This window comes from Myotis nattereri (genome assembly GCF_964212035.1).
Source record: "Myotis nattereri genome assembly, chromosome: 14".
NCBI classification, from domain to species: domain Eukaryota; kingdom Metazoa; phylum Chordata; class Mammalia; order Chiroptera; family Vespertilionidae; genus Myotis; species Myotis nattereri.
The window spans coordinates 29,436,961-29,459,534 of NC_138089.1; the positions used below are offsets into that span (position 1 = coordinate 29,436,961).

Genomic DNA, 22,574 nt, shown 5'->3' on the forward strand with positions numbered 1-22,574 from the left:
ATAAGCCTCTGGCGGCCCTGGTTACTTGAGCCTCGGGCCTGCCCTGGGTGGCTGGGGCGCTGAGGGGACTGGGGGACTCCAGAGGCAGGCGCACGGAGTGGTCAGGCCTTCCCCAAGGGACTGAGGGGACTGGGTACTGCCATCTTGTGGCTGTGGGCGCCAACATCTTTGAGGGCGGGGCAGTCAATTATCATATTCCCTCCTTATTGGCTGTGTGCGCTGCCATCTTTGAGGGCGGGGCAGTCAGTTAGCATACTCCCTCCTTATTGGCTGTGGGCGCTGCCATCTTTGTGACAGTGTGAGGGTCAATTAGCATATTCCTTCTTTATTAGATAGGATGGCTGATAATGCTGGCTTTTTAAAGAATTAGGATGCAAATAACTTTTACTTAATCTCTGGTGAACACAATTTAGTCTCTCTCTAGTTTAGATGTTCAACTTTTTACTTAAAATCTTTCTAAGGCTTCCTACTAATCTGATTTTTTTTTTTTTAAAGTAATGTCCTGCTTGACCTGGCATCCAACCTCATCTCTTAGAAGCCCTCCCTCTTGCCCTTCATTTTCAGGTACATAGATCTTCCTTTAGTTCCTGGAATTTCCCTTGTGCTTTTCTTCCCAATCCTGTGCTGGCTGCTCCCTCTGGCTGTGATGTACCCTATTCTCTTTGCCAGTGGTTTACATTGTTTATTTGTTTGTTGAGCTCAGCTCAAACTTTACTTCCTCTGAGAAATCTTCTCTAAAACCACCAGAATACCAGTCTCTTATGTTACATTCTTCTTTTGCATCTTTTTGTCTCTGTAGTAGCACATATAGTAATTGTCATTAAGAGTTAATTTTGAAATTCATTGTCTAATGCTAGCCTTATCTTTTTTGTTTGTGATAATGCTTTCTTTTTAAGTAAAAAATGAATCATTGCCAAAACAAAATGTTTTGCCTCCAAATAATTTTTTTAAATATATATTTTATTGATTTTTTTACAGAGAGGAAGGGAGAGGGATAGAGAGTTAGAAACATCGATGAGAGAGAAACATCAATCAGCTGCCTCCTGCACACCCCCTACTGAGGATGTGCCTGCAACCACGGTACATGCCCTTGACTGGAATCGAACCTGGGCCCCCTGACGCTCTATCCATTGAGCTAAACCGGTTAGGGCGCCTCCAAATAATTTTTAAAGCATAAGGGGAAAGTTCATTAATGAGGAACATATTTTCATTTTTCAATGTTTTTCTTTTATTTATTTTTAATTAAGTTACACAGTCACTAAGCAGTTTTTAAACATAGGTTTCATGATCCTTTTGACTTCATGGTTTTAAAAGGAGTCATTTATCTTCAAAACATAACAAATTTCAGAATCCATTAAAAATTATTTTATTCAAATTATGTTTTCCAAAAGGGAGGGTTCTATGGTAGTCATCTTTGAAAGTTCTCATACCATTTCAGAACCATATTTGCTAGAATGAACGTTCCAGAGGGACTTGGTGTCATATGGGCCTGAGAGATAGCAAATGATGAAGCAAAATTGTAGCCGTTGTCCAACATCTTTTGTGTGAATTGAGTGAATGAGTCAACTGAGGATACAGCAGCATTACCTACAGGAGTCTGCTAAGCCAGACTGTCCAATGATTCCACTGAAATTCCAATCTGAGCAACAGATGAAGTTCAGACAATGTTCATGGCTCCAAATGGGTGCCGGCTTCCTTCTCCAGCTTTAAGACCTGACGTTTTGAAGATGGCATTTGGTTTCCCATTCGTGACAAATCCTAGGAGTTGCCATACTGGCATTTCATTTGAATTAGGATAGGCAAAGTAGAGAGATCCTCCCATTCCCTCAGGAAATGGGATTGTTCCCAGCATAAAAACCACAACATGGTTAATACTTTCATAATCAGGCAAATAAAAAACTAATTTATCGTCTGCCATTTGCTGTGCAGCTGTTTGCACCAGCTTCCCTTCACTAAGCAGCCAAACATGGTGGTGGCAGCCTAATGCCTGCTTTCTTAGTGAGTATGCAGACTCCATGGAGGCGGGGACTGTTACTGTTTCTCGCTGTGTCTTCAATGCTCAGCCTAGGGTTTGACATGCAGTAGGCAGTAATACTAAATAATCAACAAGTGAGCAGTGCTCAGACAACATGATTCATTATTCACTGCACTTATGGAGAAGACTCTGTTAAAAGTTGTCATTAATTGCTTGTAATATTAACCAGTTTTTATCATTGTAGAGTTTGGAAAAATTCTTTTTCAATTTAAATAAGTGAGCAATGAATATGAAAGCAATTATTTTTTTTAAGTGTAAAATGTCAGTGGTTTCAGCTTTTAGTATGTAAAAGTGTTTTTAAAATTTTACTCTTGCTTACTATTCATTTTACCTTAAAATTAGCGAAATTAAGTTTACCCTATTAAAAATTTCCCCCATAAAATATAAAAATATAGTTGTATTGATTTTTAGAAAGAGAGAAAGGGAGAGGGAGAGAAAGAAACATTGATCGACTACTTCCTGCACATCCCCCACCAGGGATTGAGCCCACAACCTGGGCATGTGCCCTGACCAGGAATCGAACCAGCAACCTTTTGGTGCACAGGTTGACACCCAGCCAATTGAGCCACACCGGCCAGGGCAGTTCTAAAACACTTTTTGTTCATGATAGGAAAGTGATACTCAAAATTCAGCTATATAGCTTAGTGATATTTCACATGTGTGAATGTGTTAAATGTTTATGTTTCTTTTCATTTTCTGTTGCCAAGTCATAGTAAGTGGGATTATCATACATTATTAAAGGGTGAAAATAAATATAACATTGACTATATAATTAATTTACTAAATAGTTCTTTAAAAACAAAAAATAGATATTACTTGAGTTCTAACCATGTGCCAGACACTGGATAAAGATAAAATAGGTAGGTTCCCTGCCCTCAAGGTACTTACATTTTAGTTGGCAGAGATAGACCACATTTTGATAATTACACAAACAGGTAATGACAACTGATGTGTACTAAAAAAGGAGAAAGTAGGGGAACGCATTAAGTAGAGACCTCTGACCTAGTCTGGGTATTGGGAGAGGAACAGTTCTCTCAGAAAAAGTGTTATTTGAGAGGAGATCCAAAGGAGGAGAAAGTAACCATTGGTGAAAATTCCAGGCAAAGGGAACAGCATGTGCAGAGGTCCTGAGGCAGGAGGAGCATGTGTTTGAGGAGCTGACAAAAGGCCAATGGAACTAGATCAGAGAAGGGTATGGGAAAGTGGTTCAACACAGACCTGGAGAGGTAGTCAGAGACCAGATCAAATATGAAGGATTGAGTCATTAAAATGTGATTACTGCCAACTGTTTAGAAACAGGAATTCTATAAAGTGTTCATCAGCCAGGAACTAGTTCAATCAGTCCTATATAATAAAAGGGTAATATGTAAATAGATTGAATGGCAGAACAACCGGTTGCTATGACACACACTGACCACCGGGGGGCAGACGCTCAAGCCAGGAGCTGCCCCCTGGTGGTCAGGGTGCTCCCATAGGGGGAGCACTGCTCAGCCACAAGCCAGGCTGACTGCTGGCGAGCGCAGCGGCCCGCCTCTGTGGCAGCGCTAAGGATATCTGACTGATGGCTTCGGCCGCCAGTTGGACATCCCTCAAGGGCTCCAGGACTGCGAAAGGGTGCAGGCCAGGCTGAGGGACATCCCCCCACCCTCATGCACGAATGTCATGCACCAGGCCTCCAGTTATGATATAATGATGTAAAGGACTCCTATGAAACTATAAAAAGAAATGAAGTTACTAAGAAAATTTTAATTTAATACTGAAATTAATAAAAGAAGGAACTAAAAAGGGTGAAAATCTGATCCAATGATGTATACTTGTTCTATATGAAATTCTGAAGGCTTCTTTTGGTATAGTAAGATATTCTTTTATATGGGTTTATTATAATAATTACATTTTTTGCTATATTTTGAGGATAAATTTATTGTATCTCAAGTAAGATATATTTTGTAATTTAGTGTAGTAGGTAGAACATGTCTGCTAGTTTTCTTTGTGTTTTTTTTGCTAGTTCTTCGGTTGATCTTCTGACATTGCCATTTACACAGTTGGTTAACTGGGCAAATTACTTCAACTGTAAAGTTCCGTTTGTCATCTGTAAAATGCAAATAGTATATTTACCTGATAGAGTTCTGGAACAGTTTATGTGAGATCCTACATGTGAAGCACTTAAAAGAGTGCCTAAATATGTATATTTTCCAAACTTTGAAACATGAATTCGTATTTAAAATTAATATCTTCCACGTAAATATACTGTCTTTGCTGACATTAAAGTTTTAGTAGCGTCTTTTACAGCAGTGTTAGAAAGTATACAAACTCTGATTCAAGTGATGTTAATTCTACAAATGTATTTATAACTTTGCTTTTTTTCTTTGTTGTATTTTGATTAATGGTATACCATTTTAAAAGTCTTTGTGGCCAGAACTATTAAATTGTGGTTGGAAAGGAAAAGGGCTTGCATTTTGAGACCATCTGTGGGAGTTATATTGTCTGAAACTGACAAGAGATCGTGGCAGATGGTGAGGTCACATAGATTGACTTTTTGAGCTTGACATAATGTGTTCATGAATGTGGAAGAAGAAATCCGATTTATTTTTTTTAACCAACAGAAAACTTGGTGGCAGGAAGAAGTGTACAATAGTTGAGTCTGGGTAAAACATAATGCATTAGTTTATCTTTGAGAATTACCGGTGCTGTCCAAAGATGGCAGTTTCTTGAAACATTCCATGCCATGTTTATTTACTTTCTAGACACTTTGTTTAAGTCATACATTTCAAATAATTTGTAGCTTAAAGACAATGTAAAAGTCAAAAGCTTTAAAAATACTTAGAAATGTATACATTTTAGTTAAAAGGTTAAAAGCTCTAACTCAAAGCCAATATAGCATACTTATGTATTTGTAATCAAATGAAGCAGATCTGTCACAATCCCATTTCCTTTTGTAACATTTATCTTACTGTAACTTTATATAATTTAAATTACATTTGAAGGTTTATGCTATTTCTCTCATTTACTAGGATATCTCCAGTACCTGGATTTAGTGCCTTACACATAGTGGATGTTCAGTGATTTCTGGATGAATAAATAAATTAATGAAGTTACTGCCTAATCTTGTTACTTTTAGAAGTTTTTCTTAACCACAATTTTTCCTGTTTTAAATTGTATTTATGTTGTGGTATTTTTCACTTGCACTATGTGTAAATTGTGTATTATTTATTTTAGCAGAAAAAACCTTAATTTGTCACAAGAAATCAGTGAATTGCTTTTTTCCCGTAACATGAGTTAAGTGCTAACCTTGTAGTAGTCAGTATCCTAATTATTTTTCATACCTTGACTCATTTAATTAAGTAGATAAACTATTACTATTTTGCAGATGAAAAAGTTGAGGCACAGAGACATTAAGGTAAATTTGCTCAAGAAATTCATGCACTTTGGCTCTCTTTCAAACATTTATCTTTTAGGTAACATTTAGAAGTTCCAATCTGTGCTAGCTCTGGAGAGAAGATACAAAGGGAATACAGTACTAAACAAAATTATGTGGCTAAAGCAGTATTTTTTGTTGTTAATCCTCACCTGAGGATAGTTTTTCCCCATTGATTTTGAGAGAAAGTGGAAGGGAGGGGATGAGGGAGAGAAAGAGAGAGAGAGAGAGAGGGAGAGAGGAAGACACAGAGAAAGAGAGGCATCAATGTGAAAGACACATTGATTGGTTGTCTCCCACATCTGCTCTGCTCTGATATCCAATCTGTAACCCAAGTACATGCCCTTGACTGTGTCCCTTTGGTGTGCAGGCTAATGCTCTAACCACTGAACTACCAGCCAGGGCTAAAGCAGTATTTTTATTGGTAGCCAATCTCTATAGTGTGCTGAAATAGTAACACTCTTAATATCTTTTATTTGGGAGAATAGCGCAGTGCCACTGTATAACACAGTCCTTAAGAAATTTAATACACAAATGAATACTAAATATACTAATGAAGCATATGCATGGACTGTATGCTATTACAACCATACTCTGGACATGAAGAAAGGGGGAGAAGGGAAAAACAAGTCAAATCTGGTAGCCCAGCCCAACAATGTCCGCTTATATTTCACTAGAGGCCCGGTGCACAGATTCATGCACCAGTGGGGTCCCTCAGCCTGGCCTGTGCCTGCTCACAATCTGGGACCCCTCAGGAGATGTCGGATTGCCAGTTTTGGCCTGATGGCCTGTGGGGATCGAGCTGAAACCAGCAGTCCGACATCCCCAAAAGGATGTAGTAGTGCCCAAAGCAGCAGGCGGCCAGGGAGGAGCCCGAGACCGGGCCAGGCACCGCTTAGCCTGCTGCCGCCACCACTCGGTAGCACTGCAACAGAGGCAGGAGAGGCTCGTGCTGCCGCATCTGTGCTCACCAGCCGTGAGGCTGGCGTCTGGCGCCCATTGGTCAACTGAGTGCCACTCCCACTGTGGGAGCACACTGACCACCAGGGGGCAGCTCCTGCATTGAGCGTCTGCCCTCTGGTGGTCAGTGTGCATCATAGTGACCGGTCAACCCATTGTTTGGTCGCTTAGGCTTTTATAGTTATAGACTAGAGGCCCGGTGCACGAATTTGTGCACAGGTGGGGTCCAGCCACCTGCTCTGATTGGGGCTGATTGGGCTGGGCCAGCTGGGGGGAGGGGCCCCACCCCTGATTGGGGGGGGTGATTGTGGGGGGAACACAGGGGGAGGGGCCTGGAGAAGATCAATGAGCTGGAGCTGAGCATGGGCCCCAAGCTTCCCAGGGAGGACGGCCTCAGCAAGGAAACAGAAACTACTAGAAGGCTCTGCAAAGAGGCCCTGAGCTCCCTTTAGCGAGGCGGACTCAGAGCTGGTGTCTCTGTGTACATTAGACACAGCTCGGCACTCGCCTTTGTCTGTTGGTCAAATCCATTGCATTAAAAAACTTGTTCCCCTTCTTCTCTTTGGGCTCTTACAACAAATACAGGCCAATTGGAAGACGCAGGCCCCAGTGGCAGAGTCAGGCCCCACAATCACCTGGAATTTAGGCCTAAGACAACTGGGTAGCAATCTCCATGGAACAGAACACACTGTTTTAGAGTCTTAATTCTCCCCTAAAATGTGCCCAGCTGCTCCTCTTTAGCTGGGATAGACTGAACGAAGGAACTAAAGACCGAGTTTCCTTTGAGGTGGGATCCACCAGGAACTGGCTGGTGGCAAGGCCTTGCCCTCAAGCTCAGTGTGCTCTGAGACAGTCTGTTTCTGGCACCGGGTCCTGGGCTGCTGGTTGGACGACAGGTCCACAGGGTTTCTCTCCGCCGCCTTCCTGGCCTTCCAAGCAGTACCCTCCGGCCCGGCGTGCCAGGCGGCTGTTGCTAGAGCCAAGACTTGGAGAGCGAAGGAGCTGGCTCGTGCCAAGAAGGACCTGCAGGTGGCCGGGCTGTGCCCCCCACCCCGCTTCTCAGTCTCGCTCGTATGGATCGGGTCGAAACCCGCTGCCCGAGACTGGTGCCACGTGGGGAGGGTTGCAGCGGGGAGAGGGGCTCCCTGACCTGCCAGTCTTGGTGACGATCATCTTGGTGCCCAGCTGATTGAATTCATCCCACAGAGCCTTCATCTCAAGCTGCATGCTCACACTGGCCACCTTCGCATTGTTCTTTATCAGCACCTTGGCTACGGCCGTGCAACTGGCCCTGGGGCCTTCGGGCTCAGCAGTGGCGCTGGTGATGGCCCCATGCGGCTGGCGTGTCATATTGGCTGGTTGTTTCAGTCGTTCCGCCGTAATGGTCACTGGGCTTTTATTATATAGACTAGAGGCCCGGTGCACAAATTCATGCATGGGTAGGGTCCCTCGGCCTGGCTGGCGATCAGGGCCATCTCGCCCAGTCCCGATCAGGGCCAATTAGGGCCAGGGCCAGCCGGCTGCGGGGAGGGACCACAGGAGGTTGGCCAACTGCAGGAGGTTGGCAGTGGGAATGCACTGACCACCAGGGGGCAGCTCCTGTGTTGAGCATCTGCCCCCTGGTGGTCAGGGCACATCATAGCTACCAGCGGTCTTTCGGTTGTAATGGTTGCTTAGACTTTTATTTATGTAGATTGGCCAGAATTAGTCAGAATTGCATTGTATGGTCAGCCTGTCTGAGAGGGAAACTGAGAGTGTAGTGTTTTTAATTGAACACATGGCCACCTTCAGCTTCTAAGGAAGAAGAGGAAAATGATATTGGTAGGCAACAGTGTCTGCCTTAGACAGATCTGGCAGGTTTCTAAAATTTAACAGGTCCTTTGGATGGGAAAGACCTTAGTGATTTTTGTGATAACTACGTTTCAGTCAGTAATAAGGTAATCTTCAATATATTTAAATTGAAATTTTTTGTGGTTAGGGGTATTCAGTGTTTACTAGTATGTATAAATTGGAGGGCATTTGGCACATTGCCTTGGTGGATTTGATGATTTTCACTTCGACTGTATCTAATTTACTCCTAACATAACCCTAAAAAACTCAGTATGTCTATTTTTCAGATGAGGTTACTGAAGCTCAAAGAGGTTAAGTCACTTGGTCAGGGTCACACAGCTAAGTTTCAGAGCTGAGACTGAGCCTAGATTAAAAAAAAAAAAAAATCCATGCACTTTCCCCTCCGCTAACAATGCTACTTTACTTATTAGGTCTGTACTTGAAGCAAGGCACTTAAAACTAGTTGTTATTTTGACTTTTTTCCTATTTCATTAGTTCTTGCCCTTCTTCCTTTGAACTCCCAATTTTTTTTTTTAAATATATTTTATTGATTTTTCTACAGAGAGGAAGGGAGAGAGATAGAGAGTCAGAAACATCGATGAGAGAGAAACATCGATCAGCTGCCTCCTGCACACCCCCCACCGGGGATGCGCCCACAACCAAGGCACATGCCCTGGACCGGAATCGAACCCGGGACCCCCCCAGTCCGCAGGCCAACGCTCCATCCACTGAGCCAAACCGGCCTCGGCTGAACTCCCAATTTTTAATTTGGGAATGTTTCTCAGGCTTCTTTTGTTTCTAGTGACACCAGTATTTTACAAGAATTCAGTCCATTCTTTTACAGAATGTTTCTCCATTTTAATTTTTCTATTTCCTTAATTAGATTTAGATTATGCATTTTGGGTGGGAAACCTCAGAAATTATATCCATCTTAGTCCACTTGAGGAGATGCAAATGTTGGTTTGTCTCATTGTTAGTGGTCATTTGGTAGCTTTGATCACTTGGGCTAAAATGGTGTGTATCAGGTTTTTTTACTGTAAAATTTGAATTAGTGTGTATTTTGTGGGGAGATATTTCAAAAGTATGTAAATATATTTCTCACCAATTCTCATTGGCTCGTTTTAGTATTTATCAATGATTCTTGCCTGATCCTTTATAGAAAACCACAAATTGGGGCTTTTCTAACTGCATCACTCCTTTATATAGGGTGGGGCAAAAATAAGTTTACAGGTTTTTTTTGTTTGTTTGTTTGTTTTTAAATATATTTTATTGATTTTTTACAGAGAGGAAGGGAGAGAGACAGAGAGTTAGAAACATCGATGAGAGAGAAACATCGATCAGCTGCCTCCTGCACACCCCCCACCGGGGATGCGCCCACAACCAAGGCACATGCCCTGGACCGGAATCGAACCCGGGACCCCCCCAGTCCGCAGGCCAACGCTCCATCCACTGAGCCAAACCGGCCTCGGCTGAACTCCCAATTTTTAATTTGGGAATGTTTCTCAGGCTTCTTTTGTTTCTAGTGACACCAGTATTTTACAAGAATTCAGTCCATTCTTTTACAGAATGTTTCTCCATTTTAATTTTTCTATTTCCTTAATTAGATTTAGATTATGCATTTTGGGTGGGAAACCTCAGAAATTATATCCATCTTAGTCCACTTGAGGAGATGCAAATGTTGGTTTGTCTCATTGTTAGTGGTCATTTGGTAGCTTTGATCACTTGGGCTAAAATGGTGTGTATCAGGTTTTTTTACTGTAAAATTTGAATTAGTGTGTATTTTGTGGGGAGATATTTCAAAAGTATGTAAATATATTTCTCACCAATTCTCATTGGCTCGTTTTAGTATTTATCAATGATTCTTGCCTGATCCTTTATAGAAAACCACAAATTGGGGCTTTTCTAACTGCATCACTCCTTTATATAGGGTGGGGCAAAAATAAGTTTACAGGTTTTTTTTGTTTGTTTGTTTGTTTTTAAATATATTTTATTGATTTTTTACAGAGAGGAAGGGAGAGAGACAGAGAGTTAGAAACATCGATGAGAGAGAAACATCGATCAGCTGCCTCCTGCACATCTCCCACTGGGGATGTGCCCACAACCCTTGTACATGCCCTTGACTGGAATCGAACCGGGGACCCTTCAGTCCGCAGGCTGACGCTCTATCCACTGAGCCAAACCGGTCTCGGCAAGTTTACAGTTTTGAGTACATGAAACACAGTTTATTTTTGTATTGTTATCTATTAACTTGTATTTTCCATATGAACAACTGTAAACCTACTTTTGCCACACCCTGTACTTATTACTTGGCATTGTATTACAAATAAGAGCTTTCCCTTCCTCGTTATTTGTTCATATCAGTGTGGACTCCTGGAATATTATTTTATTCAATGGGTTTATAGTCTGTAATAACCTATTGCTATCAATATGTACTTTGGTGTTCATTGTCCAGTTGTAAGCTCATTTTTTGAGCCCTTCCTTACTTTAGATACAATAAAATGTTCTAGGTTTATCTTGCACATATCCTGCCCCAACCCTGGAATTGGTTATTTCTCCAAGAAGCCCTGTTTCTTTCAGTGGGTTGCTTAAAGCAGCATAGTATAATATTTCAAAACCCAGGCCCTATCAGTTGTTAGCGGAGTTGATTTGATCAAAATATTTAACCTCTTTAAACCCCAATTTTTATTTGGAAAATGGGGATTAAAATGGTACATATCTTATAGTTTTGTTGTGAGGATTAGTTTAAATAATTTACTTAGCCGAAACCGGTTTGGCTCAGTGGATAGAGCACCGGCCTGCGGACTGAAAGGTCCCAGGTTCGATTCCGGTCAAGGGCATGTACCTGGGTTGCGGGCACATCCCCAGTAGGAGATGTGCCGGAGGCAGCTGATCGATGTTTCTCTCTCATCGATGTTTCTAACTGTCTATCTCTCTCCCTTCCTCTCTGTAGAAAATCAAAAATAATTTAAAAAAATAATTTACTTAAAGAAATGTATATATATATATATCACATAGTAAATATGACATAAATGTTGCCTATTATTATTATTACATTACTATTCTCTCTTTTTTCCTTCTTTAACAGGATGCTTTTTTAAGGAATTATTGAAGACAAAGTTTTTATTTTTGTTCTTAATGGCTTTACAGAATTTTAAACCGAATACAATTTGACATGACGGCAAAAAATGTAAGTATTTGTAAATGTTTTAATGTAGGTATTTTTAAAGTGAGTTGTACTTTTTCCTACTGGTATTTTTTTTCCCACCACTCAGGTTCCTCAAATTTAGTTTACTGTCATTAATTTATAATTGTCTTTGTTTATGCAAAGAATGAGATAGTAAATTTGAATGCTACTGAAAACAGTTCGCTAATGGGCATGGTAGCATTCTTATAAATTGCTGCTAAGTTGCTCTTTCTCAACAGCTACCAAATTGCTGTCTCCAGAAAGTTTCCCACCCTGATCCTTTGTTGGGTACTGTAATAAATTTTGCTTTAGTATTGCTGGAGACTCTTACCCTCACTATTTTCTTTGGTTTAGTGTTTTTCTTTGTATTTACTCAGGAAATGTATATACTCATGTATAGTTCAGAAAAGCCTGCTATCCTCCATGACATGATTCCTGAGGTGACATTAGGATTTAGATGTTTTGGAGAAATTATTTAATTTTTGTTTGTTTGAAACTATCATTTCTGAATCTACTTTCTTTTAAGTTACATTTTATTGTCACCCTCTGTCAATGGATTTGTTCTCAGTTATGGTGAAGGATTGTACCAGAAAATAAATACTAAAGCGTCTAGGAAATAACTTATATAATAGCTTCATTGTTCCTTGATTATTATGTTGGAAAAGACCTGGGTCCAGAAACTTGAAATCTACCAGGAATAGAGGCAGCACTTGGTTTCCATTTGTCATCTCTGCTTGTCTCTGTGCATCTGCTTCATGACTCTGTCTCTCTGCATATCATCTTCCTCAGTTCTCCAGTTAATATCTCAGTTGACATGGTACAGAGCCAGCCTGTTCAGGGAGAGAGAAGTGTGAAAGGGAGAGACAGAGGCAGCTGGCAGGTTCTGCCTGCCTAGGTCAACTCCAGACTCCTTGGGAAGCACCTCTGGCAGTGCCTCAGCCAGATACCCACCTGAGGTTTGGTTAGCTATGACCAGGAGAAGCAAGCATTATATTGAGTAAAAAGGTCTCCTTGTGAGCCAGACAAATAATTCTAAATACTACCATTATCCATCTAAAGAATAGCACTAAAAAAACAAACCGTTATTACTTATCTCTGGTTTGCTGTTATTAACCTTGCTTTAGCATGCATTAGTAGCTCTAAGCAGATACAAATTTTTCTTTATTAACATTTAGTTAATTTTGTTGGGATTAATGATCAGGAGTAGTTTGCTTTACTCTAAGATGCATATATTTGTTAAAGCGCTGTTTGGGGAAAAGAATAAGCAAAATTTTAGTCTGTGTATTGGGAATTGTCTTATAGGATATTACCTTGATTTTCTCTTCTTTAGGAAAAAAAGGATGTGAAAGATGGTTAACATTTAAATAGCAAAAGTATATTTTTGGCTTACAATGTACTTTGAATCAAATGTAATCTTCCTAGTCATATATACAGTTTGCTGTATTAATAAATTGTTTCCTGAAAGTAACATAAAGCATTTGAACTAGTGATAATTGCATTCCCATTATTTTGTCTATATATTTGGAGAAACCAAACAGTGAGCATCATGTTTCTCCTTCTGCTATAGCCACCTAGGGATGGGGCAGAGGGGTAAGTGATAAGCTGAACCTCTTTGAAACCCTGCAGTTAAGGACATGGAGAGACCGAGCCTCAGACTAGACTGAAGCCCCTGGGAAAGGGTTAAAACCAGCTGCTTGAAAATAGCCAGTCAGGTTTACTAGCCATTCTGCAGGAGATAAGAACATTTTTGTGGCTTTTAGCAGGCTTTGTCAAGATACTTACTAAAAAGATTATACTAGTTTACCAAGCTATGAGCAATTCCTCTCTCCCATCCCCACTGTTCTCCAGCAAATACTAGTATATGTGCACGTCACTGTTCTAGGTCCTGCCTTCTGGGGTCTTATATTGTAGGGGGACAAGACAGTGTCGGGTAATAATAATTGTTGTAAAGAAAAACAGGATAAAAGGAGAGAGTGACAGGGATGAGAGAGTGCTCTTTCAACTAGATGATCAGAAGAGTCCTCTTTAAGAGAAAATGACATCTAGACAGAGCAGTGTTCTTGAATCTCAGTCCAAGGAGCCAGCCATGTGCATATCTGGGGAAAGAGCATTCCAGGTAGAGGCAGATGAAAGTGTGGTTGTTCAAGGAACAGGAAGATGGCCAGTTTATAGATGGAACAGAATAAGCAAGGGAGAGTGGCAGGAGATTCATCATGTGGAGCCTTGAAGGTTGGGGTGGGGGGGAGGGGTATGTATCTTAAATGTCTGTGAGGAGCTGTTGAAGGTTTTGAGGATACCAGTAGTTGCATGGCCTGACTTAACATTTTAAAAAGTTTTTGTTGGCTACTGAGTGAATAGACTGAAGATGGGGATAGTAGGAAGCAGGGATTTGTTGGGTACTTACCCTTGTGGTTCAAACAACAGAGTGTGGTGATTTGGGCTGGGTAATGATATATTGGAGATGGGGGAAAGTGGCTGGATCTAGGATGTATTTCAAGGGACAGCCATCAGGACCTACTAATTAGGATATAGGGGCAGAGGATAGGTTAAAGAAGACTTTTCGTATTTGTCTTGTGCAGCTCAGTAAAGAGGAACTGTTGGGGTAGTGCAGGATTTTGGGGTATACTAAAAAATTGTTTTGAATATATTGAAGTTGAGGGACCTAAAAACATCACAGTAGAGATATTGGCTAGGCAGTTTGGTAAGTGACTCTGGAGCTCAGGGGAAGGCTTGGGGCTAGATATAGACCTTTTGGAGTAATTTCATATTAAATACTAGAGGCCCAATGCACAAAATTCGTGCAAGGGGCTCAGTCCTCACAGCCCCAGCTGCCCTGTGGCCCCGCCCAGCGTTCTGGAAGGTTGTTCCAGAAGGTCGTTCTGCCACCCAATCTAATTAGCATATTAGTTCTTTATTATATAGGATTTTAAAGCAGAGGGACTATATGAGATTATATAGTACGTGCATGGTTAGAGAATGCATGAGGACCAAGGAGACTCAAGGAATAGCCAGAAAAGAAGGAGGTAGTGTTATCCTGATGATCTGGACACCCAGTGAAGGAAATGTTTCAAGAAGAAGAGAGTGATCAATTATGTCACACATCACTGAAAGGTGACTCTTTTTTAAAAAAAAGAAAATACATTTTATTGATTTTTTTACAGAGAGGAAGGGAGAGGGATAGAGAGTTAGAAACATTGATGAGAGAGAAACATCAATTCAGCTGCCTCCTGCACACTCCCTACTGGGGATGTGCCCGCAACCAAGGTATATGCCTTTGGCTGGAATCGAACCTGGGACCCTTCAGTCCGCAGGCCTACGCTCTATCCACGGAGCCAAACCAGTTAGGGCGAAAAGTGACTCATTGATATAGAAGATATCGCCTGGTCTTATGGAGGCGTCCTTAGACATATATTCAGTTATTTATATCTTAATTTTTGTTTCCTATTTTGCAGTTCTTTTATGAGAACAGTTTTTTTGTGAAGAGTTACTTTTGCGTTTTCCATGCCATACTTGGTCTCTTATGGTTGCAAGCAATAGAAAGCCTGTTCAAAATAGCTTATGGCAAAAGTGGAACATGTTGGTTCACATAACTGAAAGTCTGGAGTACTCTGGCTTCAGACACTGCTGCATTCAGGGGATCAAATGATGGTGTCAGGGCTCTGTTTTTCTTTTCCATCTCTTGCCTCTATATGGTGGCATAACGGCCTACATTGGCCTTAGAATGTTTATCTCCAAGGAAGCGAGGGAAGTTTTCTTTTTTAGCATTTATATTTCAAATTCCACACAGAGCCTTGGTTGCTTTCGTTGACCCTGCTTGGCCTACTGCTTAGACAAGCCAGTGTGAAGAAGGAAATTAGTACCATAAATGGCCAGTTCTGATACCAAGGCATAATTGTGGCACTAAGATGAAAAGTCCTACCAGAGCTACATGGATTATGGCATGGATTACTCTACAAAAGGAAGCTCTACTGTGATGGCAATATATTCATTGTATCTGGGATAAAGTTGTTACCCAGTAGTATCTAGTATCCAGTGATAATCTTCTAGACCCAAAATGCACATGTGTCTCACTTAAGCTCATTCATTATACAGTAAAGAATTTGAAACTTAATATGAGGTGTGTGTTTTTTTTTTCTTGTCAAGAATTTTTAAAAAAATTATATGCATGCATATAGACCAAACCAATGGACATGGACAACAGGGGGATGAGAGCATGAGTGTGGGGGGAGGGGGAGATGGGGGCTAATGGGGGGGATGAAGACACATTTGTAATTCCTTAACTAATAAAGAATTTAAAGATTAAAAAAAAAGTATGAATGCCATAATGCTCATTACAGAAAAATTAGAAAATACAGATAAAGGAAAAAAACTAGCCTAGAGATTATGAGCACAAATTTGACTGGTATATATACAAGTGTATATATATCTCAAATTTATGTATGTTACATATTTTCTTAATTTTAATATATTTTATTTAGCTCAGTTTTTCCAAAATATTGTCATGTCGACATGTAATTGTACAAAAACTTTTTTCCCCTTTTATTGAATTTATTGGGGTGACATCACATAGGTCTCAGGTGTACAATTCCACATCATCTGTATGTTATATATTTTTAGTGAAAATGAGGTCATACTGTTTTGTAATCTATTTAGCTTAATCTCTATGATGAATATTTTTTCTTGTCTTGATAACTCTGCAACATCATTTTAAATGGAAGTTTTGTGCCCTAACTGTTTTGGCTCAGTGGATGGAGCGTAGGCCTGCGGACTGAAGGGTCCCGGGTTCGATTCCGGTCAGGGGCATGTACCTTGGTTGCGGGCACATCCCCAGTGGGAGGTGTGCAGGAGGCAGCTGATCGATGTTTCTCTCTCATTGATGTTTCTGGCTCTCTATCCCTCACCCTTCCTCTCTGTAAAAAATCAATAAAATATATTTTTTTTAAAAAATAAATAAATGGAAGTTTTGTGTTATATGGATATTATACCAGTTTTCTAATATTGACCTTTAAATTATTTCCATTTTTCTTTAATTTTAAAAAAATTGTGCTTACTTTTTGGATTATTTCCATGAGGCAGAGTCTTAGGAAATTACTGGCTCCAAGGGTGTGTGCTTTCCGGGGACTTATTTTTTTAAATATATTTTTATTGATTTCAGAGAGGAAGGGAGAGAGAGACAGTGGTCGGCAAACTCATTAGTCAACAGAGCCAAATATCAACAGTACAATGATTGAAATTTCTTTTGAGAGCCAAATTTTTTAAATTTAAACTAGTAGGTAGGTACATTGTTATTAACTTAATTAGGGTACTCCTAAAGCTTAGGAAGAGCCACACTCAAGGGGCCAAAGAGCCGCATGTGGCTCGCGAGTCGCAGTTTGCCGACCACTGAATAGAAACATCAATGATGAGAGAGAATCATTGATCGGCTGCCTCCTGTATGCCCCCCACTGGGGATCAAGCCTGAAACTCGGGCATGTGCCCTTGACCAGAATTGAACCTGGGATCTTTCAGTCCAAAGGCTGACAATCTATCTACCAAGCTAAACTGCCTAGGTCAGGGGTGGGCAACCTTTTTGTGAGTGCGTGCCAAAACCAGCAAAATCTCTGACTCAAAATTCTTCTGTGTGCCAACCCTAATTTTTTGAGAACATGTTATGCCTACTTGATAACTATTAAGGTGTATGTATGTGAAGAACCTTGAAGAAATAATAAAATTCATTTGAGCGACAAAAACACAGTATATGATGATGAAAAATACATTTATTTTTTAATGTATACATGTACACTGATAGTCCGACAGAAAACTTTATGACTCCGTTTGATATTATCAGTGGGACTTTTGTTGCTGCATCACTGATGACAGAGATTTTACATCAGGTTTATATTTCGTGACCTTCAGAGATATGCACGAGCTACTACTTTCATCTGTCAGGCTACTCCTATTACGAAACTTAACAAAATTTATCACTGAGAACAAAGGTTCACAAGCATATGTGGATAAAACCAAAACACTGGTCGAATCTAGGAAGGCAGGGAGAGTTAAGGCAGAGGCATAGAAATTGCTCTTCCCCTCTCTCATCGATCCATGTCTGTGGTCTTTAAGATAACTTGTTATGTAAAATTATTTATTTATCTAAGATGTACCTACACTGAATTTATCTGAAAAATAAAAAAGTTGATATTAAGAAAAAAATTGTAAATGGAAGATTATAAGAGAGGGTTTCGCGTGCCAGCAAAAGTTACTGGTGTGCCATGTTTGGCACGCGTGCCAGGGGTTGCCCACCCCTGGCCTAGGGCTTTTTGGGTTAAACTTTTAACTCATATCGCTAAATTGCATTTCAAAAAGATTGCACCAATTTATGTATACACCAGTGGAGTATTAAAGTGACATTTCCATTTAGTTTCTCTTTAATCCTTGCCAATCTAGTCAGTAAAAATGGTATGTCACTTATTATAGTTCTCTGATTGCATTGCTAATTAGGTTACACTGGTATTCTATATGTTTATACGTCACTGGCATTTCTCTTTTATAAAATGTCTAGTCAGTGTTGAAGTGTTAAAAGCCACTGTCATTTGAATAACTGTCCATACTGAACATTGCTTTGCTGTCAACAAACATGTTCACATTTTTTATTTCATCCAGGAGCTCTCTGAGTTTTCCGTACATGTACGAATTAACCCCATTTTGCAGCTACTGTTTCAAGATCACCCTGCTTGTGAATGGTAGAGCTATGATTTTTTTTCTTTTCAGTTATGTTGATCTGAAATGTTAAATATTAGTATAGTTATAATGCTGTTATTGGGGAATATGGTTTGATTCTTCAAAATTTGGCTTGAGCTGAGACCGGTTTGGCTCAGTGGATGGAGCGTCGGCCTGCGGACTGAAAGGTCCCGGGTTCGATTCCGGTCAGGGGCATGTGCCTTGGTTGCGGGCACGCCCCCAGTGGGAGATGTGCAGGAGGCGGCTGGTCGGTGTTTCTCTCTCATCGATGTTTCTGGCTCTCTATCTCTCTCCCTTCCTCTCTGTGAAAAATCGATAAAATATATATTAAAAAAAAATTTGGCTTGGATATTTTTAATTGAACAGACAGTTTATGACTGATTATTGTATGCAACACAGTGTTTGATATCCACATAGAAAACTTTCTCCGGACCTTATTAGATGAAAAGTTTTATGTAAAATGAGTTCACTTTTTTCTCTTGCTCTGTGAAACATTATAAAAAGATCCTTTTTAAATAAGAATAGCTAACATTTTTTTCCTTTTTAATTTTATTGTTTAAGGTGTTACAAATAGTAATACATATGTCTCCTTTTTTTCTCCCATTGTCCTCCCCCTGGCCTCCCCTACCTCCTGGGCTTGCCCTCACCCCTGCCCCAGTGTCTTGCGTCTATTGGTTGTGCTTATATACATGCATACAAGTCCTAACATTTTTAAATGCCTTTCCTAGCAACCCTTTCTGCTCTCAATCTACTTTTTCTTTGAGTCTTTAAACTATAAAGTGTTTATGAAAGCAGAAATTAATACACTTTTGAAGTTTTAGTAAATAAATTTTGGTAGTATTTATATAAGCTCTGAATACAAACACTTTCCCTCCATCTATGACAGCAAAATTAGTAGACAATATTGACTCCCAGTTGACCTTTTAGAGTATAATTTGTTAATTATTAAGGTGCAGGTGTACAGCTACTTAAAAAGGTTCTAAATATGTTTGCTGCTTCTCTGCAGAAGTTGGACATTAAGAGCAGGTGTTTAAACCTAACAGTAACTCCGTAACTGAACTCTCGACTGTGAATATGTGGTTTTACTTGAGGTTTTTGCCGTTAACTTTGTATAATAACAAAAGGGGATAAACTTATGCTTTTGCAGTTATTGAAATACATGTACTTAACAGTCACATTGTATTAAGCATGGAATATGTTGAAGGCTATCTTGGCCTTCTTTCTTTTTACAGTAGAACACCAACAGAAGTTTGATGTTCCCTTTTTTTTTTTTTTTTTTAATAGCAGAAGAGTTTGAAAGTAGAGGCATGTTAGTGATGCCACAGTAAACTCTTGGCATTTACAAATTGAACACTTAATATTGGCACTTGTGAGCCACTGTGGAGTTGTATGTAGTGGTAATTTGCAAATTTAGTTGCAAAGGTTTTACTTTAATACTTCTAACAATACTTGTAAGAAGCTAGACAAAAATAAGTCTCTACATCATTTATCTACATAGAATTACTTTCCCTCTGAGGTTTGACCGTCTGATTAATGCTTCTCTGTCTCTGGATCTGTTTTTGTTCATCAGTTTATGTTGTTCATTATATTCCACAAATGAGTGCGATCATGTGATATTTATCTTTCTCTGACTGACTTATTTTGCTTAGCATAATGCTCTCCAGGTCCATCCATTCTGTTGCAAATGGTAGGAGTTCCTTCCTTTTTATAGCAGCGTAGTATTCCATTGTGTAGATGTACCACAGTTTTTTAATCCTCTCATCTGCTGATGGGCACCTAGTCTGTTTCCAAATCTTAGCTAATGTAAATTGTGCTGCTATGAACATAGAGGTGCATATACCCTTTCTGATTGGTGTTTCTAATTTCTTGGGATATATTCCTAGAAGTGGGATCACTGGGTCAAATGGGAGTTTGGGCATGGTAACTTTTTTATTTTTATTTTTTATTTTTTATTTTTTTAAAAATAAGTTTTATTGATTTTCTACAGAGAGGAAGGGAGAGGGATAGAGAGTTAGAAACATCGATGAGAGAGAGACACCGATCAGCCACCTCCTGCACGCCCCACACTGGGGATGTGCCCGCAACCAAGGTACATGCCCTTGACTGGAATCGAACCCGGGACCCTTGAGTCCACAGGCCGACGCTCTATCCACTGAGCCAAACCGGTTCTGGCAAGGGCATGGTAACATCTTTAAACAGAGAAAAAAACATACTCCTTAGGGAAAGGTGAGGGATTGAGAAGACAGGTCCTGGGTAAAAATTATTACGATAGCAACTGGAGTTGCTAGGCCTGCCTAGGAGAGAAACACAGGCACTACCACAGGGGACAGCTACCGTCTGAGGCTCAGCAGACCAGTTAACGCGCCACATGAAGCTGTAGAGATCCAAGCCATAAAAATCGTCCAGCCCATCCTGATACAAGTCCCACTCGTCTTCAGAGTTGCATTGTGTTATTAATGGTCTTTATTTGGTCCGTTACGTGTCATAATGTTGAAAAGCATTATAAGCAGTGATTTTGAATAGTAAAAATGAAGGGAAATAGTGAGGGTGAGAAATTTTGGTATATCTACTGCCAACTTCTTGACTGCCACATTAATTGTTTACAAAAACCATCAGTAAAATCTATAGATCTTAGTTCTCCTCATAAGTAACATTTTAAAATTGTACTTTATCTGGACAATATTTTCTTCATTTCAAGCAATATGGCAACATTTTCTTTTAATCCTCCTGTATTTGTAATTAATTCATTTTTTGTGGCCATATTAATAATTGATATGGACCTCTAGTGAAAGGTATAAAGTGGCTTATTGAGTGATCATCTAATACTTAGATCTTTTTAACTTTTAAAAAACTATTTTATTCAGGTTGGTTTGAGTTCCACAAATGCAGAATTAAGAGGATTTACAGATCAGAATCTCAGTCCGACAAAAGGTAAGGACAGTTGAATAAAAATTTTCTGCATTGAGCTAGTTTTATTGCATTTGCTTTATAAAACATGAAGGCACATGCATTACTTTATGTATAATAATACTTATATATTATTACTGTGTTGTTATCATTCACCAAAAAGCTTGTATAACATGAAGGTCAGTTACCTCTGACAGGTGTAGAGAGTGTGTACCTTTCTCCAACTCTTTCCTAAGAGGCCTCTAAGACCATATTTGATCAGTGATCCAGTTACAGTTGAAACTTAAGTCATTTTCTTCTTGATTTTCTTGTTTGAGAGCCCTTCTTAGTGGTAAGGAACTACAATAGAATGATTGGATGTATTATTATCCTGTGTCTGATATAAAGCTTACTGGAAGAATATATCAGAAGTCTGACTCACCAGTACAGGAACTTATGCAGGACACTGGTCATCTTTCAATATGTATTTTCAACAGTATTTTTTAGTATGTAGAGATAACATACTGAAATATTTGTGCTTGAAATGATATGATATCTGTGATTGGCTTCAAAATAATTCACTGGAAGAGGAAGAATAAAGTGGGTGGAATTGTAGATAAAACAAAATTGTCTATGGGTTGATTAATTGTTTAAGCTGGGTAATAGCTATATGGGGTTTCCTTATTTATTTCTCTCTTCCTTTATACGTATTTGAAATTTCCCACTATAAAAGGTAGGAGCAAAATGCATGCCATTATAATACAAATAATTATGAGAGAAACATCATCTTCCTCAAGGGGTTTATGTCTAAGGTGAGCTATATACTCTGAAGAGAAGGCTAGAGAAATCTGTATTTTAGTATAAAAATGTTTGGCTTAATAATAATGATATGTAGAATTACTGAGAATATATATATATGTTTTAAAGCAATAAAAGAGATACTTCAACCCTGATGCTTCTCAGTCCCCCCAAAAAAATTTTTACTGTGGTAAAATGCACATATAAAATTTACCACTTTAACCATTATTACATATATAGTTAAGTAGTATTGAGAACATTCATATTGTGCAACCATCACCACCATCCATCTCTATAACTCTTCATCTTGCAAAACTAAAACTCTGTACCCATTAAACAATTAAGTCCATATTTCCTTCTCCCCAGCCCTTGGCAACCACCATTCTATTTTCTGTCTTTATGCTTTTGACTACTCTAGATACCTCATATAAGTAGAATTATACAGTGTTTGTTTTTTTGTGACTGCCTTATTTAAGTTAGCATAAAGACCTTAAAGTTTATCCATGTTGTAGCATGTGTCAGCATTTCCTTCCTTTTGGAGGCTTAATACTATTCCATTGTATGTATATACAGAGGTGGGAATAAGTAGGTTTACAGTTGTTTGGGAAATAATAATATAAAACAAACTCTTTCGTGTACTGCTTTTGCCCACCCCTCATAGTAGTTCCCACCTTATCCATAGAATGGTTTCAGTTACCCACAGTCTGAAAATATTAAATGGAAAATTCCAGAAATAAACAGTTCTTAAG

General features: G+C 39.5%; 1 protein-coding gene and 1 pseudogene across 11 annotated transcripts in view; one reads left to right on the plus strand and one right to left on the minus strand.

Moving 5' to 3' along the window:
• The window catches only part of TFDP2 (transcription factor Dp-2), a 120,317-nt gene that overhangs the window by 16,981 nt on the left and 80,762 nt on the right, over positions 1–22,574 (plus strand). For 3 of the 10 annotated variants that reach the window (XM_081106106.1, XM_081106114.1, XM_081106115.1), the window contains exons 2-3: positions 11,326–11,427; positions 21,006–21,072. The exons of 3 other annotated variants lie outside the window; for them this stretch is intronic. In XM_081106106.1, the coding sequence (XP_080962232.1) occupies positions 11,413–11,427; positions 21,006–21,072 (82 nt within the window). In that variant the 5' untranslated portion in view covers positions 11,326–11,412. Of the gene's footprint in view, positions 1–495; positions 565–5,402; positions 5,433–11,325; positions 11,428–21,005; positions 21,073–22,574 lie in introns of all 10 variants that reach the window. 4 more of the 10 variants (XM_081106113.1, XM_081106117.1, XM_081106116.1 and 1 more) reach the window with 3 other exon arrangements.
• LOC308529794 (protein Hikeshi-like) lies at positions 1,409–1,968 on the minus strand (annotated as a pseudogene). Its single transcript has one exon. The product of its transcript is annotated as a protein Hikeshi-like (transcript).